The 24,127-nt window shown below is 45.5% G+C and overlaps 1 protein-coding gene across 1 annotated transcript in view; it reads right to left on the bottom strand.

Moving 5' to 3' along the window:
* Nucleotides 1–2,592: 2,592 nt before the first annotated feature.
* The window catches only part of LUC7L (LUC7 like), a 25,147-nt gene continuing 3,612 nt past the window's right edge, over nucleotides 2,593–24,127 (bottom strand). Inside the window, 9 exon segments of the mRNA XM_075899154.1 lie at nucleotides 2,593–4,435; nucleotides 4,437–4,475; nucleotides 6,677–6,847; nucleotides 8,314–8,343; nucleotides 11,126–11,214; nucleotides 13,909–14,085; nucleotides 14,586–14,729; nucleotides 17,488–17,598; nucleotides 19,086–19,184. Of these exon segments, the coding sequence (XP_075755269.1) occupies nucleotides 4,336–4,435; nucleotides 4,437–4,475; nucleotides 6,677–6,847; nucleotides 8,314–8,343; nucleotides 11,126–11,214; nucleotides 13,909–14,085; nucleotides 14,586–14,729; nucleotides 17,488–17,598; nucleotides 19,086–19,184 (960 nt within the window). The 3' untranslated portion in view covers nucleotides 2,593–4,335.

Here is a 24,127-nt window from a genome sequence, read left to right as displayed (position 1 = left end):
CGGCCCCTGCCCTTGCAGCCCTGGCGCCGAGCGCACCTGGTGGCGGGGAGTTCCGCAGGCTAACGGCGGCGGGTTACACGCAGCGCCATTCGCTCAGGTAGTGCCGGCGCCCCACAGGCGATGGGGCCTGGGCTGCTGGGACAGACCCTGCTCTGGCCAGCAAGGTCCCTCCAGAATAGAGCGTCTAAGGCAGCGAGTTGGGAGGGGTCAGGGCTGGGGGGAGGGTGTGACGCGCGTTGGGGTCCCCGCCTCCTGCACCCCGAAATGGCACGAACAGACTCCTCCAGCCAGTAGAATAGAGGTGGTTTATTGCCTCTCCGGCATACAGCGCAGCACAGATGTCACCAGGTTCCAGGGCAGGCCTAGGATGCCTCAGCCCCCCTTGATATGGGGGGGTCTCGGCTTCTAAACTCCCCAGCCTGTTGCTGAGGCTGCTTCCTCCATGCTCCCAGGCAAAAACTCACTCCCTCTCCTCCAGCCCTGCCCCCCAGCCAGGGGCGGTATTCCCCCTTCCTTTGTTTCTCTCCCTGGGGGGGTAGCTGGTCAGACAGGTTGAGACCCTCTTTGCATAATGACTCATCCCCTGTCCTTCTGGGCCGTGGTACGGGCAGCAGCCAGTGGGGGTTACCCCAGAGCCAGCATAGAAAGCAGCCCGATACCCCCACTACGTCACACAAGGACACCATGTTGGAAGGATGGGGGGCTGCAGCTGCACCTGCCCAGTTGCTGCTGCTCTTCTGCCTCTGGGGGAGGATAAAGTCCGCACCCTGCAACATCCCTCCTCTCAGCAGCTGGGAGGAAGGGGCAAGGCCAGCACTTTCCCTGTGCTTCCTGATAGGGAAGAGGAAGATGACTTGGTATGCACTGCTGCAGTCCTCCTCCCGGAAAAAGGGTGCCAGGGATGGGGGATTTAGGAGCTGGGCCACCCTGGATAGTGGGGGTAGGTCACATACCCCCAGCCAGCCCCTTACTCCTGCCTGCTTCTAAACAAGCCAGCCTGCAGGAGAGCCTGGCTGGAAGCAGCTGCAGCTGAGCCACCCCTAAGGTTTACTTTTACCTCCGGTCTCAAGAGGAAAAAATAGACATAAAGGCATCCCATTTCATCTCAATAGAGGACAGAGTAGCCAAAAAAACAGGAGAGTCCCCTCAAAGATGAATGGCCGTCCTAAGCAACATAGGGCCAGCTCAAGCAGCCATTAAAGTCAAAAGTATGTTTGTCCCATCTGTGATCTTTTTACTGCTGCTTGGTGTAGGAACCCTCCACCCAGCACTGGGTTACTCTTGGCCCAGATTAATTGCAGGTGAGGGTATAGTTTACTGGACCAACTTCAGTTAGCTAGAGACAAGTTTTTGAGCTTCAATCTTTTTGAATTGTGCTTATCACATCTGGACCTAGTTCAGTAGGGATTTGTTTAAACAATTCATCGCAAGCCAGCTTATAAATCTGTCTTGCACTAGTCTACTGTCCAACTATCCACCGATTCTGCCATCCTGCACTTCAAGTCCCATTGAGCACTATAGTAGTGTGCTGCCTTCAATAGGAGTACATTAGGGTACAGTGAATGCAGAGTTATTGGTTCACAGGGACAATAGGTGGCTGGCTATCAAGTTAATTTATACCCCAACAGCCACATGCTTAGAGCTGAGAGGGTAAGAGAAGGAAAGCAGAGATACAGCTAGTCACCTTGATCAGGAGAACAATATACAAAAGTTATAGCATTGACTCTTGCCTCAGTGTTTCTAGCAGAGTCCTTTCTCAGTGTATTTGACAAGCTGCAGTACTACAGTGATTGGCTAGTTTGTTCCACAGTGACACCAAGCTCATTAAGTGTCAACATTGCTTAGTAAAATATTTTAAAGAGTCACCTGTTCCCTCCTTTTATGTATAAAGTATAATGCACTTGGTAAATACACTGACAGTGAAAATTCAACATAACGCTGACCAGCACATGCTGTGGAAAGGCACAGTAACAACCCTTTTGGATTGAGTGACAGTAGCAGGCAGGTACAGAGATTGGAGGCAGTTGTCTGTCCATGCAGTTTTTTCCCACTGAACGCTCCCTGGAGCTGGCTGGAGCTCAAGTCAGCGAAGGCGTGCACTCCTTCCTATGTATCAGAGGGGTAGCCGTGTTAGTCTGGATCTGCAAAAGCAACAAGGAGTCCTGTGGCACCTTATAGACTAACAGATATATTGGAGCATAAGCTTTCGTGGGCAAAGACCCACTTCGTCAGATACATGTAGTGGAAATTTCCAGGGGCAGGTATAAATAGGCAGGCCAGAATAAGGCTAGAGATACCGAAGTTAATTCAGTCAGGGAGGGCGAGGCCCATTTCCTATGTAGCAGCTTGTTCATTTTTCAAACAATATAAAAGCAGCAATGGTTTGTGTACAAGCGACAGACATTCTATTCCCTATGCCATGGGGCAGGGTTGCCATCAGTGCTGGTCTCTAGAGGGCTTATACAAAGATTTTTCCAAATGTATACTTGGCAGAACGTAGCGGTGAGGCAGAGGACTTTGGGACCATGTCAGTGCAACCTCAGCAGACTGCAGACACTAGACTAGTGCACAAAAGCCAGAGTACCACTCCAAGCCACAAACATAAATCTTTAATGTGAGTAAGACTGGCAAAAGAACAGCATATTGTACTTACATTTTTATACTTAGACCAAAACTCCTCAAGCAGAGGTGCTATAAGAACAAAATGTTCCAACATGATAAACTGCAACATACAGCCAATCAATGCATGGTGGATTCCTTTCTAACACTCCATTACACTTGTGAGATCAGCTTTAGAGTTATTTGTTATTAGGTCCTTTATGTTCCTAGAAAGGAAATACGCTGGGTCAGGCCCTGCCCTCGGCAACATATACACTTCTGCCACTGACTTCAACAGGAGCTGCAGGTGTAGCTAAACACAAGAGGTGGGTCCAGCATATCAACTGCCAATCTGTGATGTTCACTCATCACAGGTTAATTTATTCTAATGATGACCTTGTAAATAAGAGCCCTGAAAAGCAGGAGCTCACCAACTGTGATACACAGAGATTACAAAGCAATAATTAAAATACATATTAGTTGTAAAACAAAAAAGGAACTAGATTCCCCCAATACCTAAACATGCATCTAGAAGACTAACACATCTAGGACAACTCTGCACCTCTGCAAAAAACAAGAAAACCTCACTCCCCCACAAATCAAAGGAAATCAAAGAATTAAGTGAATTATCAGAGGCTCAGCAAGGGAAAAAATGGCTGGAAAACCCCAAAATTCTGGCCCCACTAATGCATGAGTATTTACAAATACTTTAAGCTTCCACTATGGGAAAATGGTGAGATTTAACTGTTAATTTCAGATACCTGCCTTGCCAAATTAATGGGAAGGCCGAGAAGCCAAAACTGGACAGCAGTGGCTACAGTTACATTGCTTTAGTTCATGATTCTGCACATACTAGCTGCTGTTATTCTGTGGGTAATTTCACAATAGCTTAATCCTTGTGGTCACCACTGTGGCTGGCACAGGGAACTGAGAAGTTTCCTCCCTAATTTTAAAATGCATCTAGTTACAGATATTCGACTCTTCCCACACTGTTATAGACCAGGTTCCTTTCGCTTTAGTTGTAAATGCCAAATGAACTCCATTACAGAAAGATCAACCCAGATATTGTTTTTCACTTACCTAGAATAAAAGGCCTGTGTTATCTGAAAATATTATTAAGGATAGGCCCAAATATGTTGGTCATTGTCATGAAGATGAACTGAAGTTGTTCAAGAGGGAAATTATGGGCAAGTTTTATTTGTCCCAAATTAGCTGGAATACTGAGATGTTTCTCAAACACTGGAAATGCAAAGTGAGTTGCTAAGCACTTAAAAAAAAGCAAGACAAATCTTAAGTTACTCTAAATGTGCCCAAACTGAAAGGGAAAATGTGAACTGAGGTAGCACCGGTGCTACTGATGTTCTCAAACTCCAATTGTGCGAAGGGGCAAGTGAATGTTCCGAAAGGGCATAAGTATTACAAATGAGACGGCAGGCTACGTTTCCAACCACAGCACTAGCTCTAACTGCTGCATTCACTGGGTCATGCCAACCAATACATGTGTAAATCACTGACCTGTGCTGAAATCAATTCATCAGATTTATTTATTCCTACTAAAACAAAGTCCTGGTAAACAGTACGGAACTCTGTATCTTTACAAACTCACAGCTATCTGCCCAATAGTAAAAATTCAAAACTACAAAAGATGAGCTGTACTCAGTTAATATAAATGGGAAATTTAGGCTTTGTGTAGAATGTTTATCAGACTATTTACAGTGCAATACAGATCATCTGAGTTCAGATCTCGCCAGCTTCTCTCTCGTCTGATCTCTTGGGACAAGATTTGCCATTTGTGCTCTCATGCCATCTTTCAGAAGAGCTCTTCTCTCTCCTCTCTGTCTCGGGACTTTGCTCTTGAAGACCGGCCTCTAGAGGATCTGAAGTACAAACCAAACCATCACTGTAAAACTTTGCGTCTAAAAACATTTATGAATGCACACTTGATGGCAAAGAGCCATTCCTATCAGGAAACAAAGTACAATGTCTCAGGAGGCAGGTGCTTAGGTCACCGATCAGTCACCCTGTCGCGAACTGAAAGATCAGGTGGTCTCTTGGTGAGTTTTGCCTAACAGTCACCATGACTGTATAAGTCAAGTAACATTTTTTCAACATATGGGCTTTGCATCCTCCCCCTAAATAGCTTGACACTAGAGACTCTTTAGGGTGTTTTCCCCCAAGGTCTGCTGGATGACCTCAAAGGGTGTGTGGCTCCCCTAACTTAGCTCTATTTCTGTGTCTGACAGCACTTTTTGAGATAGCGGCTTTCTGCCTGGAGTGCTCCTTTAACTTAAACGGACTCTCCTCATTGAGCTCAAATGCTTGTGTAGTCTGGACTTTTGGTACTTTGCCTCGAGAAATGTCAGTTTTGCCAGCACCCTCTAATTCAAAACAGAGCTGTAACTTTGGACTCCGGGACCACTGCTAGCACACGCGGTCATAAGATAGCAGGGATTTTCATCAAGGCTTGACTACTTCAGCCTATGCCGAATTAAGTATACTAGCTTCTCAGACCCAACCTTAAGAATCAGCCTTCCAGTAGTGACCTAGGCTGACTGCCAAGAGCCAGATAATCATCATGCACCCTTCAAAAGGTGCTATTCCCCATCAGGTTCTTACACTCCTGGTACCTCAAAAGAGCATGGGAAGCATTTTATTCTAGAGCTCGTAGGGCACAGAAATGTTTCCTCTGCAGCCACCACAGGGTTTTATGTAAATGCAAACTTAATCTGGAAGGCAAGGCTGAGACACTATTGCAAAGGCTTCCATAAAACCCAGATTCATTACAGCCACCATTTTGCCTTCATCGCCACGTCTGTTCTTCAGCCCCCCACAAGCTGCCAGCCCTGTTTGAGGTAGTGTATCACTGAATCTCTCCCCGCAATGGGGCCTTTTGCCTGTAATTCCATGAGTCTCCAGGTGTTCGGAGAACTCTGCTTTGCTAAGGGGAGAAGTCAGCCCAATGGAACAGTAATTGTCCGACTCTCTCTTTAGAAACGGGAATGCCGCCAGCTGTTTGCCAATCATCCAGCACCTCCCCAGTCCATGAGTTGTCAGAAATACGTGTCACTGGAACAGCAGGTTTGGTACGGCACATGTTTATCCAAGGGGGCTGGTTTGTATACATTCACATTTTCTGAAGGGTTCCCTTACCTGCTCTTTAGCAATAGTTATTACAGGCTCTTCCTCACTTCCTAATTGTCCAAACTTCTTTTCTTTATTTTTCCATGTTCAAGACAGATTTAAAAAAGGACTTTAGTATCTCAGTCATTTGAGAGGCAACATTATTTTCATCCCCCCTCATGTATTTTAACAGACCTACTTTTCTCTGTGTTGCATCTTTCCCTCCCCCTCACATAGCCATAAAACCCCTTTGATGCCTTTTAGTCCCACAGAGTGTGTGGAATGCCCTGTGTGTCACTTGCATTGTACTCAGCTGGGTCCAAGGAGGGGATGTGGTGCTCAACAGCCGCCTCCAAGCTGTTCAGAGCACCATCGGAGCATGCTGAGGCAAAAAACCTGGTGATGTGCGCACAAAAGGATCAGCTTTCAGGCCCCTGGCCTGTGAGCTTACAAGCACTCTGCACCCTTGAGGTGCATACTTTTAGATGCACCCTGATGCCCAATATCCCTTTTAATTTGCTTTTCACAGGCCAAGAGGGAAATTCCAGATTCACCCCAGGAGGCTCTTTGGCTTTTTCCTACAGAGGCATGAGGGAGGGACTGGTTTCCCTAGACACCTCTCTCTATGCTGGGACTCCATTACACAACAACTTGCTCCCCAGCCCCCCCATCTGCAGATAACCATAGGAAAGGGCTTCATAGGCTTGGGAGTTAGTCACAGTTCTCATAGACCAATGATTTTCAACCCGTGCTTTTCTGAGCCTTGGGGGTCTGCAGGCTCTAAGATTTCCAAAGGGTCCATAGCACTCTTCAAAAATGTGTAGAGGTCCACAAACGAAAAAACTTTGAAACTTTAGTTCCTAACTCTAAAGTCAGTCCTGCTCCCCTTATGCCTGTGGGGAAAGGCCATTCCTACCAACGAGTCCCCACAGTGGTGCTGTGTGCAGGGAGTACATACTTGTGTTTTGAACTCCTGTCTCTGGAACCCCGGCGGTGACCTCTGCTGTGGCTGCGTGAGCGGCTCCGATGGCGTCTGTGTCGGTCTCGCTCACGGGACCTGGAGCGGGACTTCCGTCTCTCACGGGAAGTTGATCGTGAGCGCCTTCGCCGCCTGTCCCGAGACCGGGATCTGAGAGAACATACAAGCTGTCTCAAACGCCCAGGTTCCGTACACAAGACATCACCCTGCCAACGTGGTCACGAGTAACAGAACATCTGACGAGGCGGCAGCAGCCAACTTCAGTTATGTGTCAGTACAGATCCTTCATAAGTAGAAAGCAGCCTAGCCTAGCCCAGCCCAGCCCAGGGAGCGTGCACCATCCTGGCCCAGAGTGTGATCAACAGAACCCAATGCTGGTAAATTCTAAACGGGGAATTAACTAGCAAGCTCCCAACCTCAATGCCCATTCAAGCATAGTCCAGCAATCAGAAATATGATCCACACAAAGGAAAGAGGAGCTGAGGAATTAGTGGCTATAGGGAGAGTCAGAATGTGGAGGAGTCACCAGGCTCTATGCAAGAAGAACAGGTTTACTCGGTGACAGGGACACAGCGTAGCACAGACTTGTTAACACAGGAACAAGAAGCAGGCAATACAATCCAGCTTTGAGAGGGGGGCATAGAGCCCACACCCAGCATCTTCCACTAGCCGAGAGCCACTCACCCCTCGCCCAGCAACTGGGCCCAGCCCTGTCTCCTATTTTGTTCAGATTCCTGGGCAAGGTGTCAGCTGGTTGTTCCCCCCCCCCACCTAGGCTCAGGTTACGAGAGAGCCTGAGCCATTAAGTACAGTGCTAAGATGAGGCAGCATCCCTCTCAGTGAGAGCCACACCCAATATTCCCATCCCCAGCCGGGTGCCAGTGTAGGGCCCGGGGAAACAGAGGCATGCACACAGTTACTGCAGAACAGCACAGGACAGTAGAAATCACATATTACAACAAAGCAAACAGAGCAAACACAATCCTCACTCAGTCACAGGGAGTGCCATGCAAGATCTTTAAACAGACTGAAAATGGACTCTTTCCTATGAAAATGCTGCACTTTACAAAGTGAAGTCGTTTAAATCTGTCCCAAAACAAGCACCAAAGGGCACCAATACACTTCTAAGGAAGGTTAAACAGTAACCAAATGGTTCCTGGTCCAGAGTGCCATTGTGCAGATGCGCCAGGCATATCTGGCATCCATCTGCAGTTGCTGGAATCCCAATGACTTTGTACTTACAAACTGCATTAATGGGACTGCAAAGCTAACACAAACGATACAGACACTCTGCTGCGAACAGGCGTCCCGCGTAGTCACTTGTTAAAATGCTAGAATGAACATGCTGAGAGTAGTCGGCACTCCTCTCAAGTTCCTGCATTCCTCTGCCCACACAGACCACTTTTAGAAACTAGAGAAAGGAAGACCCTCAAAACGCATTGTGACTCTCTCACTTTCATTCAATGAGGGCAGCAAGTGGGTCTGGAGCATCGGGGCAGCTACTGACTATTCCAAGATTTCTGATCACTGTATCTAGGTGCCAAACAACATTAGGTGGGAATGAGCATGTGGACATGCTACATTTGAAGAAGCCTTTGTAAGATGTATACACTCACCTTCTGCGATCTCTATTTCTGGAGCCAGACCTAGAAAGAGGAGAGCAAAGTTGATTTCAGAGAATGAACAACAAAGAAAATTTGTGACATCACTACAGGGTTTTGTAAGATCAGCTATTCTGTAATAGCTGTTTTCAAGGACAGTGCAGCAGACAAAGTAACTCGGCCCCTCAACGGGGACCACCAGTGCAGTGGAAATCAAACGTACATCAATGGCTTGTTCAACTTCAAAAAAAATGCATTGGTCTAACTTGGTTTTAGATGCCTCACAATAATTAAATGCAAAGCCAACACACACCATTTGCTGCAGTGTGGAGCATGCATGCTCTTTCTGGTAACAGCGTTTGTCTAACGACATACACCGGTGGGTCGCAAATTGTGGTTATGGACCCCGAAGGGTCTGCAGACCATGCCTAAGGGTCCGTGAAAAACTGTCATTAGTACAGACTAGTGGTTTTGAACCTGGGGTCCACAGTCTACATCTAAAATTTCCAAAGGCATCTGCACCGCCATTAGAAGTTTTTTAGGGATCTGCAAATGAAAAAAGGCTGAAAACCACTGCCTTAGACACATGAAGTAGAGATTTCTTGGGATCATGATTTTTTTTAAAAGCTCCTATAAGGAGCTGCGTAACAGCTTAGACTTAAGTTTACATGTTCATCCTTTAATTGTGCAACAACTCCCTTTTGGCAGTTTAACGTCTATTAACAGAAAATGACATGAAAGCAGTGTTGAATGATGGGGGGGAAATCTTGTTTTAAACGGGCACCATTAAACAATCCCTGGCTAAGAGGACAAAACCCTATGCTAAAGGAGGAACCAAGAGGGCACATTTTATTGAAGCCGGTATGCATCGTAACTCATCCATGAGGAAATGTTATCATTCAATTACAGCACTGAAAGATAAAAAGGGAATTCAGCCAACAGAACAGTAACAAGGTTGGAACTGAACTTGGGAACTAAGCAGATGTAGCACATGCTGAGACGGCGCTGACTTAAGTCAGGCTTAAGAGGCAGATGATACATGAGAAAAAAAAAAAAAACACAATGTTGTCTCACTCCTGTGATGTAACTCAACTTGACAGATAGAATAGCAGACCCTTGCTATAGACAGGCAATGCTTAACATCATTTCTGGTGCTCCCAACTGTATCTTCAAATAAAACCATCACGCTAGCAGGTATGGAATCTAGTAGTCAGTGCTTTTGAAGGGAACATTATCCGATTCTCTGGAAGAAGCCTGAGCTCTCAGAGGGGTGGGTATGTATGCTTTGTAAGGGTCACAGGGGTGGGTATGAATGCTTTGTAAGGGTCACAGGCTAAGGAAGGGCTGCGGTATTTGCTCGGCAAAGCCATATGGGGAGCCTGCTGGTACCAAGCAAGGTTCTAGGCCAACACTTTAAGCGCTCAGCAGAAGCACTATGGTTCTAGCGTAGAGTCCAACACTCACAGGTGGCACATGAGCAATCCCACACACAAAGGGCCATTAGCCTGTCCCTCCCAACCCTCAAGAACCAGGCTTTTGGAAGAATTAAGTCAGGAGAAGCTGAGAGGAAGCAGCCTCTGGGGGAACTGAACCAACATAGTAGGATAGTCTGACCAAAGAAACTCCAAGCAGTTTTTCAAGGCAGCCAGGTCAGGTTTGGTGAGTTTCTGGCAGAAACAAGCTCCTCCCTTGAGAGGCTACCCTGGAAAGGACTCTGGCAAGGCATGGGGTGGATCACAGGGATAGGTTACCAGGAGGCAGCTGGACTGTAGGAACCTTGCATTTCTATGGCTGCAGGCCTGGCAATTCAGCATGGCAGCCCCTCTGATCGGTCCGAGGAAATGCACATTGCAGCTGCGTTTCTTAACTGCCACAAAAGCAGGATGATTGAAGCAAGGTCTTTGAGAGCTGACAGCTGTTTGTGGCCACCCAAAGGCAAGGAAAGGACTCTCTGGACCCTATGTTGGGGTTCTCGCTGCAGAGACGCATGCAGAAGTGCCCATAGACTGTGGGCCACTTTCACAGAGAATGGGAGACTGCCAGCTGATGGGGCAGGCAGAAGTTGCCAGTTGCCCCCGAGGCTGCCACCTGCCAATAAGCACCATCATGCTGTCCAGGCAGTGCTTAAGCCATCTGGTATTCCTTGGAATACCCTTGTCTGTCAATCATACTGGCGGAAACAGGAACAGAGCATTTCTGGGTCAAATGACAAGGAGACAGTAGTGTACGTTGGCTCACCCGCCCAAGGCATTTCTATCCATTTTGAAAAGGAGGCGACAAAGAACCACCCACAGCTGAAAGCCACCAAGAAGAGCAAGCACCCTCTGGGATTTCTCTTGCTGTGCCCCAAAAGGTAAGTCAAAAGCACCTCACTGGAAAGGTACGAAAGGCTGCTGAATAAGCGAAGATGCCTGCTAGCTGTTCACTGCCTGGACATCTTTGCTCAACAATTAGTGCTACATCTTAACCTGTCCATCCATAGAACAGGTGCATGGTGGGAGCAGAGACAACTGTACCACGTCAGTATTTTAGGAAGGACAGAGACTGGGCTGTAGTTGAAAACGTGCATTGAGACTTGGTTTCTTCAGCAGGGGATAAGAAAAGGCCTGAAAGTCCGGAGGAGCCTCTCGTTTTCATCAATGCAGCTGAAGATTCAAATCATATCTAGTGTGTTTTCATCAAATGCACTGCTAGGAGCTCACAATATAGTGCCAGGAATGAGCCAGACATGGCTTCAACATAATTATTCCCCACTGTCCATGCCTCAGCAGATTTCTTTCAGCCCATGATAGCAATGCTTTGGAAAGGCTCGCTGGCTTTCACTCACCGTCTGCCCATTCTCTCCTCTCTCTCTCGCTCTTCTCTCCGCCTCAACCGATCTTGGTTTCTTCTCTCCTGTTTTTCTGCCACCATTTTCTAAGTTGAGAAAGAATTCACTGGCTATGTTAGACACACAAAGGAGCAAACTAAGGGCGGGGGGGGGAGAGGGGGGAGAACCTTGTAGTTAGAAGCAAAACACAATAATTCAAAAGATTTGTGAGACATTTGCTTTTCCCAACACATCCTATGTCTCTTTAGTGGCCTGAAAAGGATTCAGACTCCCAGGCCAAATGGAACCATTATGATCCATATGTCTGACCACCTGCATAAAATTCAACCCACAGCACTTGCCCAAAATTATTTCCTTTGTATTAGAACCCAGCTTTAAAAAAAATAAATCTGATCTTGATTTTAAAAGGGCTAGTAATGGAGACTCCTCCACAATCCTCGGTATGCCTTATTTCTAGTCTGGCTTCATCTAACTTCAAATTCCACCCACTAGATCTTGTCAGACTTCTGTCAGCTGGACTAAAGAGCCAATTAAGAAATGTATAGACTTGGATCAAATGACCCTCTTCCTCTCCCCTATGTTATGCAAAACAGACTCCAGGAGGTCAATGTATCACGCCAGAGGCATGCTTTCTACTCTTCTAATCATTCTCATGGCTCTACTTTGAACCCTTTCCAACTCAACAACTTTCTTGCACCGTGGACACTACAACTGGACACACACTCTCAGCCAGAGTCAGACCAGTTCAAATTTAGAGGTAATACCACCTCTACTCCTTTGAGATATCCCTGTTTATGTTGCCCAGGATCACAATAGCCCTTCTGGCCATAGCATTGCATTGGGAGCTCATGTTCAGATGATTACCTACCATGAGTCACATTTTTGCAGAATGTCTGCTTCCCAGGATAGAATCCCCTCCGTCTGTAGCTATGTTTTATTCCTGGATACTCGCATTTACATTTAGCCACATTCAAATGCATTCTGTTCTCTTGTACTCAGCTTAACAAATGATCCAGATCATTCTGGATCAGTGACCTGTCCACCTCATTATTTACAACTCTCCCAGCTGTGGTGTCATCTGCAATCGGTGTGTGATTGTGTGTTTTCTTTCAGGTCACTGATCAATGTTAAATAGCACAGAGCAGGGGTAATCAATGATTGTGTGTCAAGGTCCAGATCCAGACTTCAGAAAAAATGCAAGATAAGTTTCAGGTTTTGTTCAGAAGCATCCGGCAGTTTGCATTTGGCTCTCAGGCCGTCTGTTGACTACCCCGGCATAGAGCCAAAAACCAATGCCTGTGATACCCCTCTAGAAACACACCTGTCCAATGAGCTTCCTCATGCACAATTTCACTCAAACCTTGTTAATTTAGCACTTGAGTGTTTTTAATCAAAAGGTGTTGCATGGCATCATGTCAGATAACTTGCAGAAGTCTGAGCATATTACTACATCAACACAATTACCTTTATCAAACAAACCTGTAATCTCATAAGACATCAAGTTGGTTTGACAGGATCTAATTTCCATAAACCCATGCTGACTGGCATGAATGATATCCTCCTCCTCTAATTCTTAATTAATCAAGTCTTTATCACCTTGCCAGGGATCAATATCAGACTAACAAGCTTATAATTACTCTTGCCATCCTGTTTATGCTTCTTAAATAGTGAGGGCATAAAGAACTGCTTGTGAGAAGAGACAAAGGCCAGGGAGCAGAACACAGATGGTACGGACTTTGTTAGAGTTAACAGGTGAAAAGCAACTGCTTCATTACTTGCCACCCCTTTATTCAAAGTCCCATGTTTCCCCTGTAGTATTGCTAACGTATACCAGTACACGGAAGCAACTGTGGCACCTTATAGACTAACAGATGTATTGAGCATAAGCTTTTGTGGGCAAAGACCCACTTCGTCAGATGCAGGTAGTAGAAATGTCCAGAGGCAGGTATAAATATGCAGGCCAGAATAAGGCCAGAGATAATGAGGTTAATTCAGTCAGGCAGGGTGAGGCCCACTTCTAGCAGCTGATCAGACCTCCGATGGCCTCTCACCTGTCGGCCAGTGTGCTCTAAAATACTAAAAACCAAAATGTGTCTCATTTTTAAAAGAATTGCTGCTTACGGCCCACTCTGGGGTGTTCTGAATTGAAGTCCCTAAGAGCTCCATTTGCACACGGCGGAAGCCAGCCTAGTGTCATTCTTTGCCCTGCCCCTCTATGGGTACAATTTCAATCTCGCAACATTGCAGGGCAGAACCAGAAGCGAGGTTAGGCAAACCTCTACCTCAGTGGTCCCCAACGCGGTGCCCGCGGGCGCCATAGCGCCCGCCGGGGCATTTGTATGCGCCCGCCGACAACCCGGGCTGGCCCCGCCCCCCAGCGCGCAGCGCACTGGAGGCGCCGGCCCCAGGCGCGCGACACTCACTGGCGCCTGGTGCGGGCTCGCGGCGCCGGTGCCAGCCCCAGGCGCGCAGCACGGGCGCCCGGCGCGTGAGTGGCCCCGCCCCCGGGCGCCCGGCCCGTGAGTGGCCCCGCCCCCGGGCGCCCGGCCCGTGAGTGGCCCCGCCCCCGGGCGCCCATAAAGGTTGGGGACCACTGCTCTACCTGAAGTTTCATCGATCTTGAATTCAGAGCAGCTCAGAACAAAGACTGGGTAGAGTTTCCATACAAGCCAAAGACAGAGGGTTACAAAACAAATTAAATGAATGAGCAGGCGCAGAAGAGATGTCCAGCTTCTGCTGGCCAAGACAGCAGGATGGGGTTTAAAATATAACTGGATTACCCTCAACTGGTCCAACTTTTCACGGATCTGAATGAAGCCCAAGTGTAATTTGCCTCCAAAGTGATCAGCGAGACGCCGGTCATTGTCATGGAGACCAAGGTACGCTGAACAGACCTCGCAGACGCGCAGCTTCTGCTGCTGGAAACTAGATGCAGGCATGGAATTGCGGTATTCTTCCTGCGGAGAGGCAGAGATGGCTCAAAGCCAGGGGAAACCACCATCACACACACACACGCCACCCTCAAAGAGCATGGAGTGGGAGTCTTACACAGCAATCTCATTCTCTACATTTGAACCACTTCTCACACTACAGTGAAATCCGTATGAGAAATTATTATTGCTGTGCAATCTTTTGCTTTAAAAAAAGACCTAAAAAACCCACGTGCAAATAAGAACACAGGAATTGCCAGGCTGAATCAGACCAATGGCCCATCTGGCCCAGTATCCGTGCTCTGATCCTGGCTAGTACCAGCTGCTTCAAAGAAAGAAACCTGGCAGCAGGCATTGTTAGACAGATGAAAGCTTACAGAGAACATTTCATCTTTTTGCTCTGAGCCAATCCCTTGCTAACCCACTGTGCAGATGGAGCTGGGAAGCTCCCCAGCTGGGTACTATGTGCTCTGCTTAATAATTCAGTTCACTGTTACATAAAACATAGGAAGTGTTGATTTGCAAACCTCTGCTTCTTTCTTCTTTGCTCGGACCTTCTCCACTTCCATCAGGATCTTTTGGGATTCATCCACATTTCCTTCAGCCCCCAGCTGCTCAGCTTTAGCCAGCAGTTTGCCTATGTCTTCATTCAGCTCGTGAACTTTTTCTGCCTAAAGAGAGGAGTTTGTTTTTAGTAAGACAAAGAACCTTGTAAAGCTTGTGGGATTTGCACCAGTGAATTCTTTATGAACACTTATAGATAAGCCACTCCACCACCATCATGCCCCAGGGCTGGCTCCAATCGCCAGCAGTCCCACCCCAGCGAGGGAGAGAAAACTGTTCTTTGCTTGCAGGCCCCACATCGGATCCCTTGTTGTTCCTGCCTGCCTCTCACCGCTATCAGGATCTTTAAACAACGGCTGGAACTTCCCTCAGGCCCACTCCCCTGCGTGAATGGCAACTCCCTCGGGGGGACTCCCTCCCTTGCAGTTGTAACACCACAGTCTGAAGTTGTAACTAATGGGTTGGAATAAATAATTACACAGGAAAGGGTCTCAACATCCAGAATAGTGATAGAAATGTAGCCGTGTTAGTCTGGGGTAGTTGAAGCAAAATGCAGGACAATGTAGCACTTTAAAGACTAACAAGATGGTTTATTAGATGATGAGCTTTCGTGGGCCAGACCCACTTCCTCAGATCAAATAGTGGAAGAAAGTAGTCACAACCATATATACCAAAGGATACAATTAAAAAAAATGAACAAATATGAAAAGGACAAATCACATTGCAGAACAGAAGGGGGATGCAGGGGGGTGGGAAGGGGGAGGAAGGAAGGTAAGTGTCTGTGAATTGCTGATAGTAAAGGTAGGGAGAGTGGGATGTTTGTGAGTTAATGGTATTACAGGTGATAATTGGGGAAACTGTCTTGGTAATGGGTGAGAAAGTTCAAATATTTGTTAAGTCCTTGTTGGTAAGTGTCGAATTTTAACATGAATGACAGTTCAGAGGATTCCCTTTCAAGTGCCCACAAAACAGATATCAGACAAGATCACAAAGAGAAAACAGTTTCTTGCCACTTTAACCAGAAATGACACTCTCTAAATGACTTAGCCACCTGCATTCTGCTACAAAGACCTTTTACATCTGCACTTGAAAGGGAATCCTCTGAACTGTCATTCATGTTAAAATTCGACACTTACCAACAAGGACTTAACAAGTCTTTGAACTTTCTCACCCATTACCAAGACAGTTTCCCCAATTATCACCTGTAATACCATTAACTCACAAACATCCCACTCTCCCTACCTTTACTATCAGCAATTCACAGACACTTACCTTCCTTCCTCCCCCTTCCCACCCCCCTGCATCCCCCTTCTGTTCTGCAATGTGATTTGTCCTTTTCATATTTGTTCTTTTTTTTTTAATTGTATCCTTTGGTATATATGGTTGTGACTACTTTCTTCCACTATTTGATCTGAGGAAGTGGGTCTGGCCCACGAAAGCTCATCATCTAATAAACCATCTTGTTAGTCTTTAAAGTGCTACATTGTCCTGCATTTTGCTTCAACATCCAGGTCTTTAAACTAGCCCGGCAAGTTTCACTGACATTTTATCTGAACCTGGAACTGGTTTGAATGCACCTCACGCCACTAGCAGCAGAGCAAGCTTACATTACCTTCCGCCTCAGCATTCATGCAGGCCGGCTAACAGAATAGTGCCAGCTGGCAGAACTTTTACTTTTAGAACACAAAGTCCTTTGTCACGCTCCAGTATGATCTACATCACCTACTCAATCCGTTCGCCCTTTCAGTATGCTGTGCTATCATTAACCTTTATAGTGAGCGCGCTCCCCATCGCCACAGGAATCACCTGTATCTCAAATTCAACTGTAACGATTCAAATACCGTTAACACAGGTTAGTCTCTCTAGTGGTCTAGCCTCACTGGAGCTGAGGCCTATCTGCAACCTATCAGGAAAGCCACGGAATGTCGACATGGAGATGGAACGCTTTAGAGGACTCAGTATGCAGAAGCAGCAGCTGCAGGCAGCATCCTTATTATTTTATCTTGGCCCCAGCTAAAGATGATACATCAATATCTACAGTGAATGACAAAGTTTTCCATCAAGTCCTACAGCTGCTTGCAAGATTCCAAGTCAGAGTAACCAGCTGGTTACAAGTTTAAGGAGCACTGGATTTGTGCTCAAGAGCTCAGGGAACATACACAACTGGCTTCCAAGTTGAACTGCTACAGCAAATGTCCTCCCAAGAATCATAAGTGGTGTGGGGGGAATAATAGTAATGAAAAATCAGGGTCATTAATAGGGATGGGGCTGTCGGACCTTGGTTGGCACTTGGGAGGTCGCCAGCAGGCCAAGATCTCAGGACATCTGCAGCCCGTATAAAGGTCTCATTCTTTGTTAACATCCAGCACTTGTATTTAGAGACTCGGCATTGCTCAAGTCCTTAACTCAACTTTTGTTTTGCTGCATTTAAATCATTGCTCCGGAATGGGGTGGAGAAGAGAGGTTCAGTCTGCAGGCTGCCCCCAGGAGACAGGACTACCTGAGCCCCCTCTCACTGCAGCAGGTTGAGGCCAGGTGCAAAGCACCTCTCCATGGCACTTCACACGTCTCCCAGCTGGAGCAGGTTCAGGTTCATCCGCCCCTTGCGCTCCCCAGTCAGACTGAGGAATGGAGCAAACCCCCAGACAAAGGGGAGCAGCCAGCAGTGTTCCTGTACGAATGGGACAGGGGAGCTGCAGCCTCCCCCCATCCTCCCTAAAGGGCACCTGATACAAAGGCAGCAGTGCAGGGGGAGGGAAGCCCCCACCCCGCGGATAAATGTGCAACTGCTGAAAATTGTAACATCCCTGCTGTGGCTGGCTTGTTAGAAATCCCATTTTAACCTGCTGAACTGAAGAGCGATACCTTTGCAGACACTTCAGCACTGATCTCCTCCTGAGTTTCAGCCAGGCGTTTCTTAGCCAGCTCAGTTCTCCGGTCACACTCTGCGATAAAGGACTCCAGGTGATCCATAGCCTGCGTGTTCAAACAAGAACTGTCACTACAGGTGGTTTTCGCTGGGCTCTGGCTCGCTCACAACTGAGAACTAGCCTGAGATATTCCTTTACAAATCACAACGCACTAGTTCCCTTTTATACCTGAGTGGATGTAAGGCAACATTTGCAACCTGGGATCAGATGGCCCACTGGCCTGATTCAGGATGGCAATTCCTGTGTGTCTCATGCTAGCAGCACCCACACTGGGGACCACACAGTTCTAAAAGGATGGGGGAGATCTGCCTGTTTTTTCCCTTTCATTAGTTTGTCTTGGGAAGTAGTGGCACAGGTGGGGTTTTAGCTACTGCCCCACAAAGGAGGCTGTGATATAAACACCCCTGTATTTTTTTTTTTTTATTCAGAGTGCCGCTTACTCCTCTAAGGGGCCAAGATCTGGTATTTTCTTAGGCTGGGTACATACAACCACTTAGTGTGGTAGAACTTAAGTAAATAAGGCGAGCTCTCCTCTGCTGGCTCAGAGCATCTGCACTAGCAGTGCTGCACTGGTGCAGCTGCATGCACTGCTGTAAGCTCTGTAGAGTAGCCATAGCCCCCGTGCGAGGGCAGAGAGGTCAGATGCAAAAGCAATGGTAACTAGGAGACCAGGATATCAGTGATCTCAAAAGGGGGGAAGAGAATGGCAGGGGGCCAGGTAATTAATGAGATGGTTGAGAAGACAAATTTACAGGTTGAGCTAGAAAAAACACTGAGCTAATAAAAGAGCAGAAGGCAGAGTCAGTTGAAAGAGCAGTGGGAAGGGTTCTGTGATTTCAATAGAAATTAAATTAGGGCAGAGACAACAGAATCAAATGACTGACTTTCAGGATACAGAGATGAGGCAAACTCAGAGTCAGCTGCTTGTCTGCTTCGAGAAGGGAATTTCACTCACCGCACCCACCTCTCAGGTAAGTAACTACAACAGAGTCACTGCACCTTATTTTCAACATTGCCCACATCTAGGAGAATGAAGGCTGCCCTGTCTAGGTTGACCAGGTCTCTGCATTCTGAGAGCTAGCAGGGGATTCGCGCCTGGAACACCACTACCCAGACACACAGGAGCAGCCAGGCTGGGAGAGTTAGCATTGCTTTTTACCTTCGAGCAGCTCCAATGCACAAAATCAATGCCGAAGCACAGGCTGGCAAAGGTACGACTAGACAGAGCAGGTTTCTAATGTGAGAACTGACCCATTGAAGCCCATCAGAGCATTTTTCCAGACTCACTGAGGGCAGCTACAGTTCTGAGCAGACAAGGAATACAGCCTGTTTCCGTTTTGTTTGCAGGTTTTGCAAATGACAATTCAATCTTAACTTTTTAATTCAGCATCATGCTGACATGGGGAAAGGGACTACAAATTAGAAAACAGTAAACAGATTAGCAGAAATGTCAGGTCGACTCTGCCGCTCAGTCTGATGTTAAGAAATTACACAGGGTTATTTAGAGACAAACAACAAAATCACAATACTTACATCCAGCTCAAAAAATAGGTCCCTCTCTTTACTTGCAATCTCATAATCTGCTCTCAGTGCCAAGTCATGGATCTTTGTACATTCTCCCAGGTCCATGCGCTGTGGGAAAATAAAGAGGTCAACAGAAGAACTCTCTACGGCTGCACCAAGTTCTGATATTTAGCTACTGGCAGTTGTGCAAATGCTCTTTTCAGGTATCACGCTCTTAAAGGTGATTTCGAAACTGATTTTCTTTCTTGATTTACCAACATGAGAAGTGGCCACAAGTGATGTGTTTGGCTGAATTATTCTGCTGTGTGCTTCTGAAGGAGCACTATTTTGACTAAATGCAAACAAAATGTGGCTTCATAGAGTCAGGAAGGATGGACTAGTTCTCTGACTCCTAACATTAAAGGGCAACAAGAAAAATGCATTTACATGGGAGTAACGGAGAAAGTATCCAAGGAAGCAGGTACAGCCTCCGCTGCTGCTTCCTGGTTAAGAGTAATTCAAAGGTTCATCTAGCCCAATACCCCGTCTGCTGATAGTGGCCAATACCAGATGCCTCAGAGGGAGGGATCACAACAGGTAATCATCACATAATCCCTCCCATCACCCACCTCCAGAGAAACAGAGGCTAGGGACACCATTCCTACCTATCCTGGCGAATAGCCATTGATGGACCTAACCTCCACGAATCTATCTAGCTCTTTTTTGAACCCTATTAAAGTTAAGAAACCAACTAAGAGTTGAAAAAGCAGGAAACTTGTTTTCCTCTTCTAATCTATGAATAAAAACTGGGTGAGAGGGTGAGATCTACTAGTTCTAAAATATTAAAGGACATGATGCCCAGGAACAATAAGGTGAATTCTCTAATTCCTTAGTTTATCAAAATATGTTTGGCATTTAAATATTTTTCTTATGTATCCAGCATATTTAAAGGTAGTTTTAGCCAATAAAAACCTAAAATGTTATCTGTGTGTGTTTTAATGGCATTTGAATCCAAATAGAGCTCAACGGTAAAAAAAAAATTAGTCTAATAAATAAGAAACCCATTATTCACCATTTTCCAACATAAATAATATAAAAAATACAAAGAATAAATTTAAGCCAAGTTGTACAGCTGCTTAAAGGTGTATCCATATGGTACACCCTCCTGGTAAGCAAAAAGGAAGCACAAAATGTAGTGAGTGTAAGGCTATGTTTAGTTGAATCAACATATGTTAATAGTTACCAACCAACAGAATCAACCTTTCTTTAGGAAAATAACTAAAAAAATAAAAACAAAAAAGTAAAGTATGTCATTTAAAACTAATCTGACTAACAAAAGGCTAAGTAGGACTGCCTCCTTGCCATAAAAGGCTTCGGTTACTTCCACCATCTGCTCCCAATTTTTAAATCTATTGCCATAGTTAACCAAAAAATTAAGGAGCTCTCAGGTTTTAATTAAAATATTTACAGCTGATCCCTCCAGTTTCTTCCCTGCATTTATCAGCATCTACTGGCAAGCACTTGGATCGGTTTTTTTAAAATAGAAAAAAAAGTTTATTTATTATCTGGAGAGCTCCAGAGCCAATGGTCCAGCCCATGTAAGAGTGGAGAGCACATTCCAACATAGCCTGCAGAGTCATGCTGCAGAGGTGTTTATGTATCTGTACACCCTGTTGAGAGGCTAAACAGACTAAGATTAAAACTACATATCGCTAAATTAATTAGTTAGTAACTGAGGAAAACACCCAGAGAAGTACCTACAAAGGTCTGATCTAAAGGAAACAATCCTGTAGCTGCAGTTTGTTTCTATTAGGCACATGAGAGTCTGCTAGCAGAACAGGTATAGAGGAGGAGGACTGAAAATTTCAGAAGGAAGCAAGCACATGAACATCAAAGACAGGCTGGAAAGAGATGGAATATTTTTTAAATGAATGCCTGTGACATCAGCACATTAGTTTCTTCACAATGAAACAACTGTTCTAATTGACTTGTCATTGATGCCATTTACTCTTGGCTTGAGCTGTCAAATGGAGACATGGCTGTAGTCTTCAAATACAGCCACCATTTAAAAGTGAACATTTCGATTAAGCCTCCAGAAAGAGCTCTGAAGGGCTAACAAGATGTGAAGATCATGTCCAGCCCATTTTCTTTGGGGAATCTAGAATGGCTTCTAGTCAGTTTATGGCACTTGCAGCTTTCTGCAATATCAGAAGAGCGAGTATCCTTTCACCCCTCCCATTTGGTGGAGCCATTCTATCAGAATTCCTTCCCAACACCAGCCAAAGGAATTCCACAAGACAAGGAGGTCCAGTCAGAACCTAGAACCATCTTCACCTGAAAACAAGGCCCAACAACTTTCTTTTGCAAGCAGAGCTAACACTTCTCTGACTGGAAACTTAAGCTCTGAGGTACAAGTCCTCACTTTCAAGAGGTTCCCCAGTTCCTCTACACTCTACCCTTCTGTCTCCAGATCTCACGAAAAACAACGCACCTCTCAACCCCCCCCCTCCCCGGGGCAATCACTCCACTTTCAATAAGAAGCGAAGCCTTAATTTCTCTTCCACATTTTCTATGGTATTCTAGATGTCTGAAGGCTTTCGTGGGGCACTTGGCATCAGCACGGCAAGCTGATTTCCCAGGAGAACACCGGTCCTTCTGATCAAGAAAATGCCCCAGAATTGTTCATTTTTCATAGACCTTAAACAGCCGATCTTCATGCGCCAATATTTCCCCATCATTAAACAGTTCTATGCTAGGAGAGATGACCACTGTCAATTACAGGCAATGGCCTCTGGACTACCATCTGTTCCATGATGGTCTATGCAACTGATGTCTCAATCTGGCTACAAAATGACTAACAGGGAACAGAGATTTACTTCCTCCCCACACTTGTTACCCTAGGATCTGGATGGCTGACAAGTGTTTCTAAGGAGCAAGATCTTCCTTAGGTTCAGTAACTCCCATCAAAAGAATTCTTCATCACTAAGAGTATTTTTCAAAACTAACTTGTCTGATGTGACTTGCCCAAGGAAAAAAGACACTTCCCCAGAGTCTACATTGGTCACATTCCCCCCACCCCAACATATTCAATATAGTCCTATGATAACACGCAAACATTTGCACATATAATACAATGAACGCCTAAAATAAGTGTGCTTAATTCAATAAGCTTTACTTAATTCAATATGATATTGCAGGAAGTTGCCATATTTGTCACAAGTGCCAAAAAAGCCTACAGCTGATCCTACTCAAAATCATGGTCTAGGAGTCCTACAATCTAAGGATTAAACACTGAAGCTTTTCTGTGTTAGCACCAAAAATGCCAACTCCAGCCCCCACATAATAAAAGGAAAGGCTATGAATAGCTACTGCATTTTAAGCAGCCTCACTTGACAATAGTAATATTAAATGGCTGGTTTTATAATAATTTTACTGTCAGAAAGCAAGGCTACAGAGAGATTTCAGGTACTTGAATTCATCTCCAGCATGCTGCAGTCTAGCTCGTGTGGCAATGACTGAAAACATGCTGCATTTTCTTTTGAAGGTATATCCCAGATTACTGTATTTCAGCAACCTCTCATGGCATCCACTTTACATAATGATTTTTTTCATCTTTCCTCAGCCACCCCAAATTAACAGACTTTTGAATACATAAATCTCTTTAGCATCATAAAAATTCCACAGCCTCGTTTTTCTCCTACAAAATACATTTGAAGTGAACACCCAGATCTTTCCCCAAGAGAGGAGGCAGAAACTAGAAAAGCTAGGAAACACGACTGGGTTCCTCTTTTCATCTGCAGATCAAACAACATCTACTTTGACACATTATCACGCTATTTAGTCAAACTAGTCCTAGGGACAAAATTAGAGTGAACTACAAATTGCCATTCATACTTTAATATATTCCCCATCAAAACAAAGTTTCTCCCTGGAGAGTTCATGAGGACAGGCCCATATATGGTAAGACTGGAAAGATGGGGAAGATGAGGATTAAATTAGATAGAAGAAAAACAAGGTTTTTAAAAACCATCTTAGAGTTCCAAAGCTGTGCTTTGATCAGTCTGCTAAGGACAGAGGCTGGGCTAAAAAGGGCAGTGATCTTGTGTCTCATTTAAGAGTCATACATTGCAAAACCAGAAGGAACCATGGTAGACACCTAATAGAGGCCAGAGAATTGCCCCACAATAATCCTAGAGCAGATCTTTTACAAAACCATATAAGCTCGATTTAAAACCTGCCTGTAATGGAGAATCCAAATTGTTTCATTGATTAATTACACTTGCTGTTGAAAAACGTATGCCTTATTTCCAGTTTGAATAATCTAGCTTCAACTTCTAGCCATAGGATCGTGTTAGACCTCTCTCAGCTAGACTGAAAAATCCACTGTCAAACATTCATTCCCCCATGTAGACACTTATAGATTGTGATCGTCACCTCAACCTTTTTTTTGTTAAACTCGAGGAGCTCAATCTATTTAGCTTATTACTATAAGACATGTTTTTAATCTTTTACTCAGTCTCGTGGTTCTTTTCTGAACCCTCTCCAGTTTATCAACACGCTTCTTGAATTATGGATAGCAAAACTGGACACAGCATTCCAGCTGCGGTTGCACTGTTGCTAAGACTACTCGATACATTCCTATTTCAGGTATCTATAGATCTCATTAGCATTTTTGGCTGCAGTGTCACACTGGGAATTGGTGGTTAGCTGATTATCTACCATGACCAGTGTACCCTGTAAGCTGAGCACTTGCGCAGCACTAGGAGAGATTCAGGTGCCGACCAACTGATCAGCAGAGCAACACAACTGGCAGCACGTTTCTACTAGTGGTGCACATCCAAGCATGCATTGGTGCAAGTAAAAAAATATTCCACAAATGGATGGAAAAAAATTAGATGGAACATTGACCATGACACCCAAATCTTTTTCAGATCCTGCTCCTTAGGAGAGTCCTTCAGTCTACAGTCACCAGATTTTTGTTCCTAGATGGATACGTTATATTTAGCCATACTGAAACACATTGTTGGCATGCACTGAACCTCCCAAGTGATCCAGATGGCTCTATCCATGAC

This window comes from Pelodiscus sinensis, chromosome 16, assembly GCF_049634645.1.
Source record: "Pelodiscus sinensis isolate JC-2024 chromosome 16, ASM4963464v1, whole genome shotgun sequence".
Taxonomy (NCBI): domain Eukaryota; kingdom Metazoa; phylum Chordata; order Testudines; family Trionychidae; genus Pelodiscus; species Pelodiscus sinensis.
This window is presented reverse-complemented; position numbering and strand designations above follow the sequence as displayed.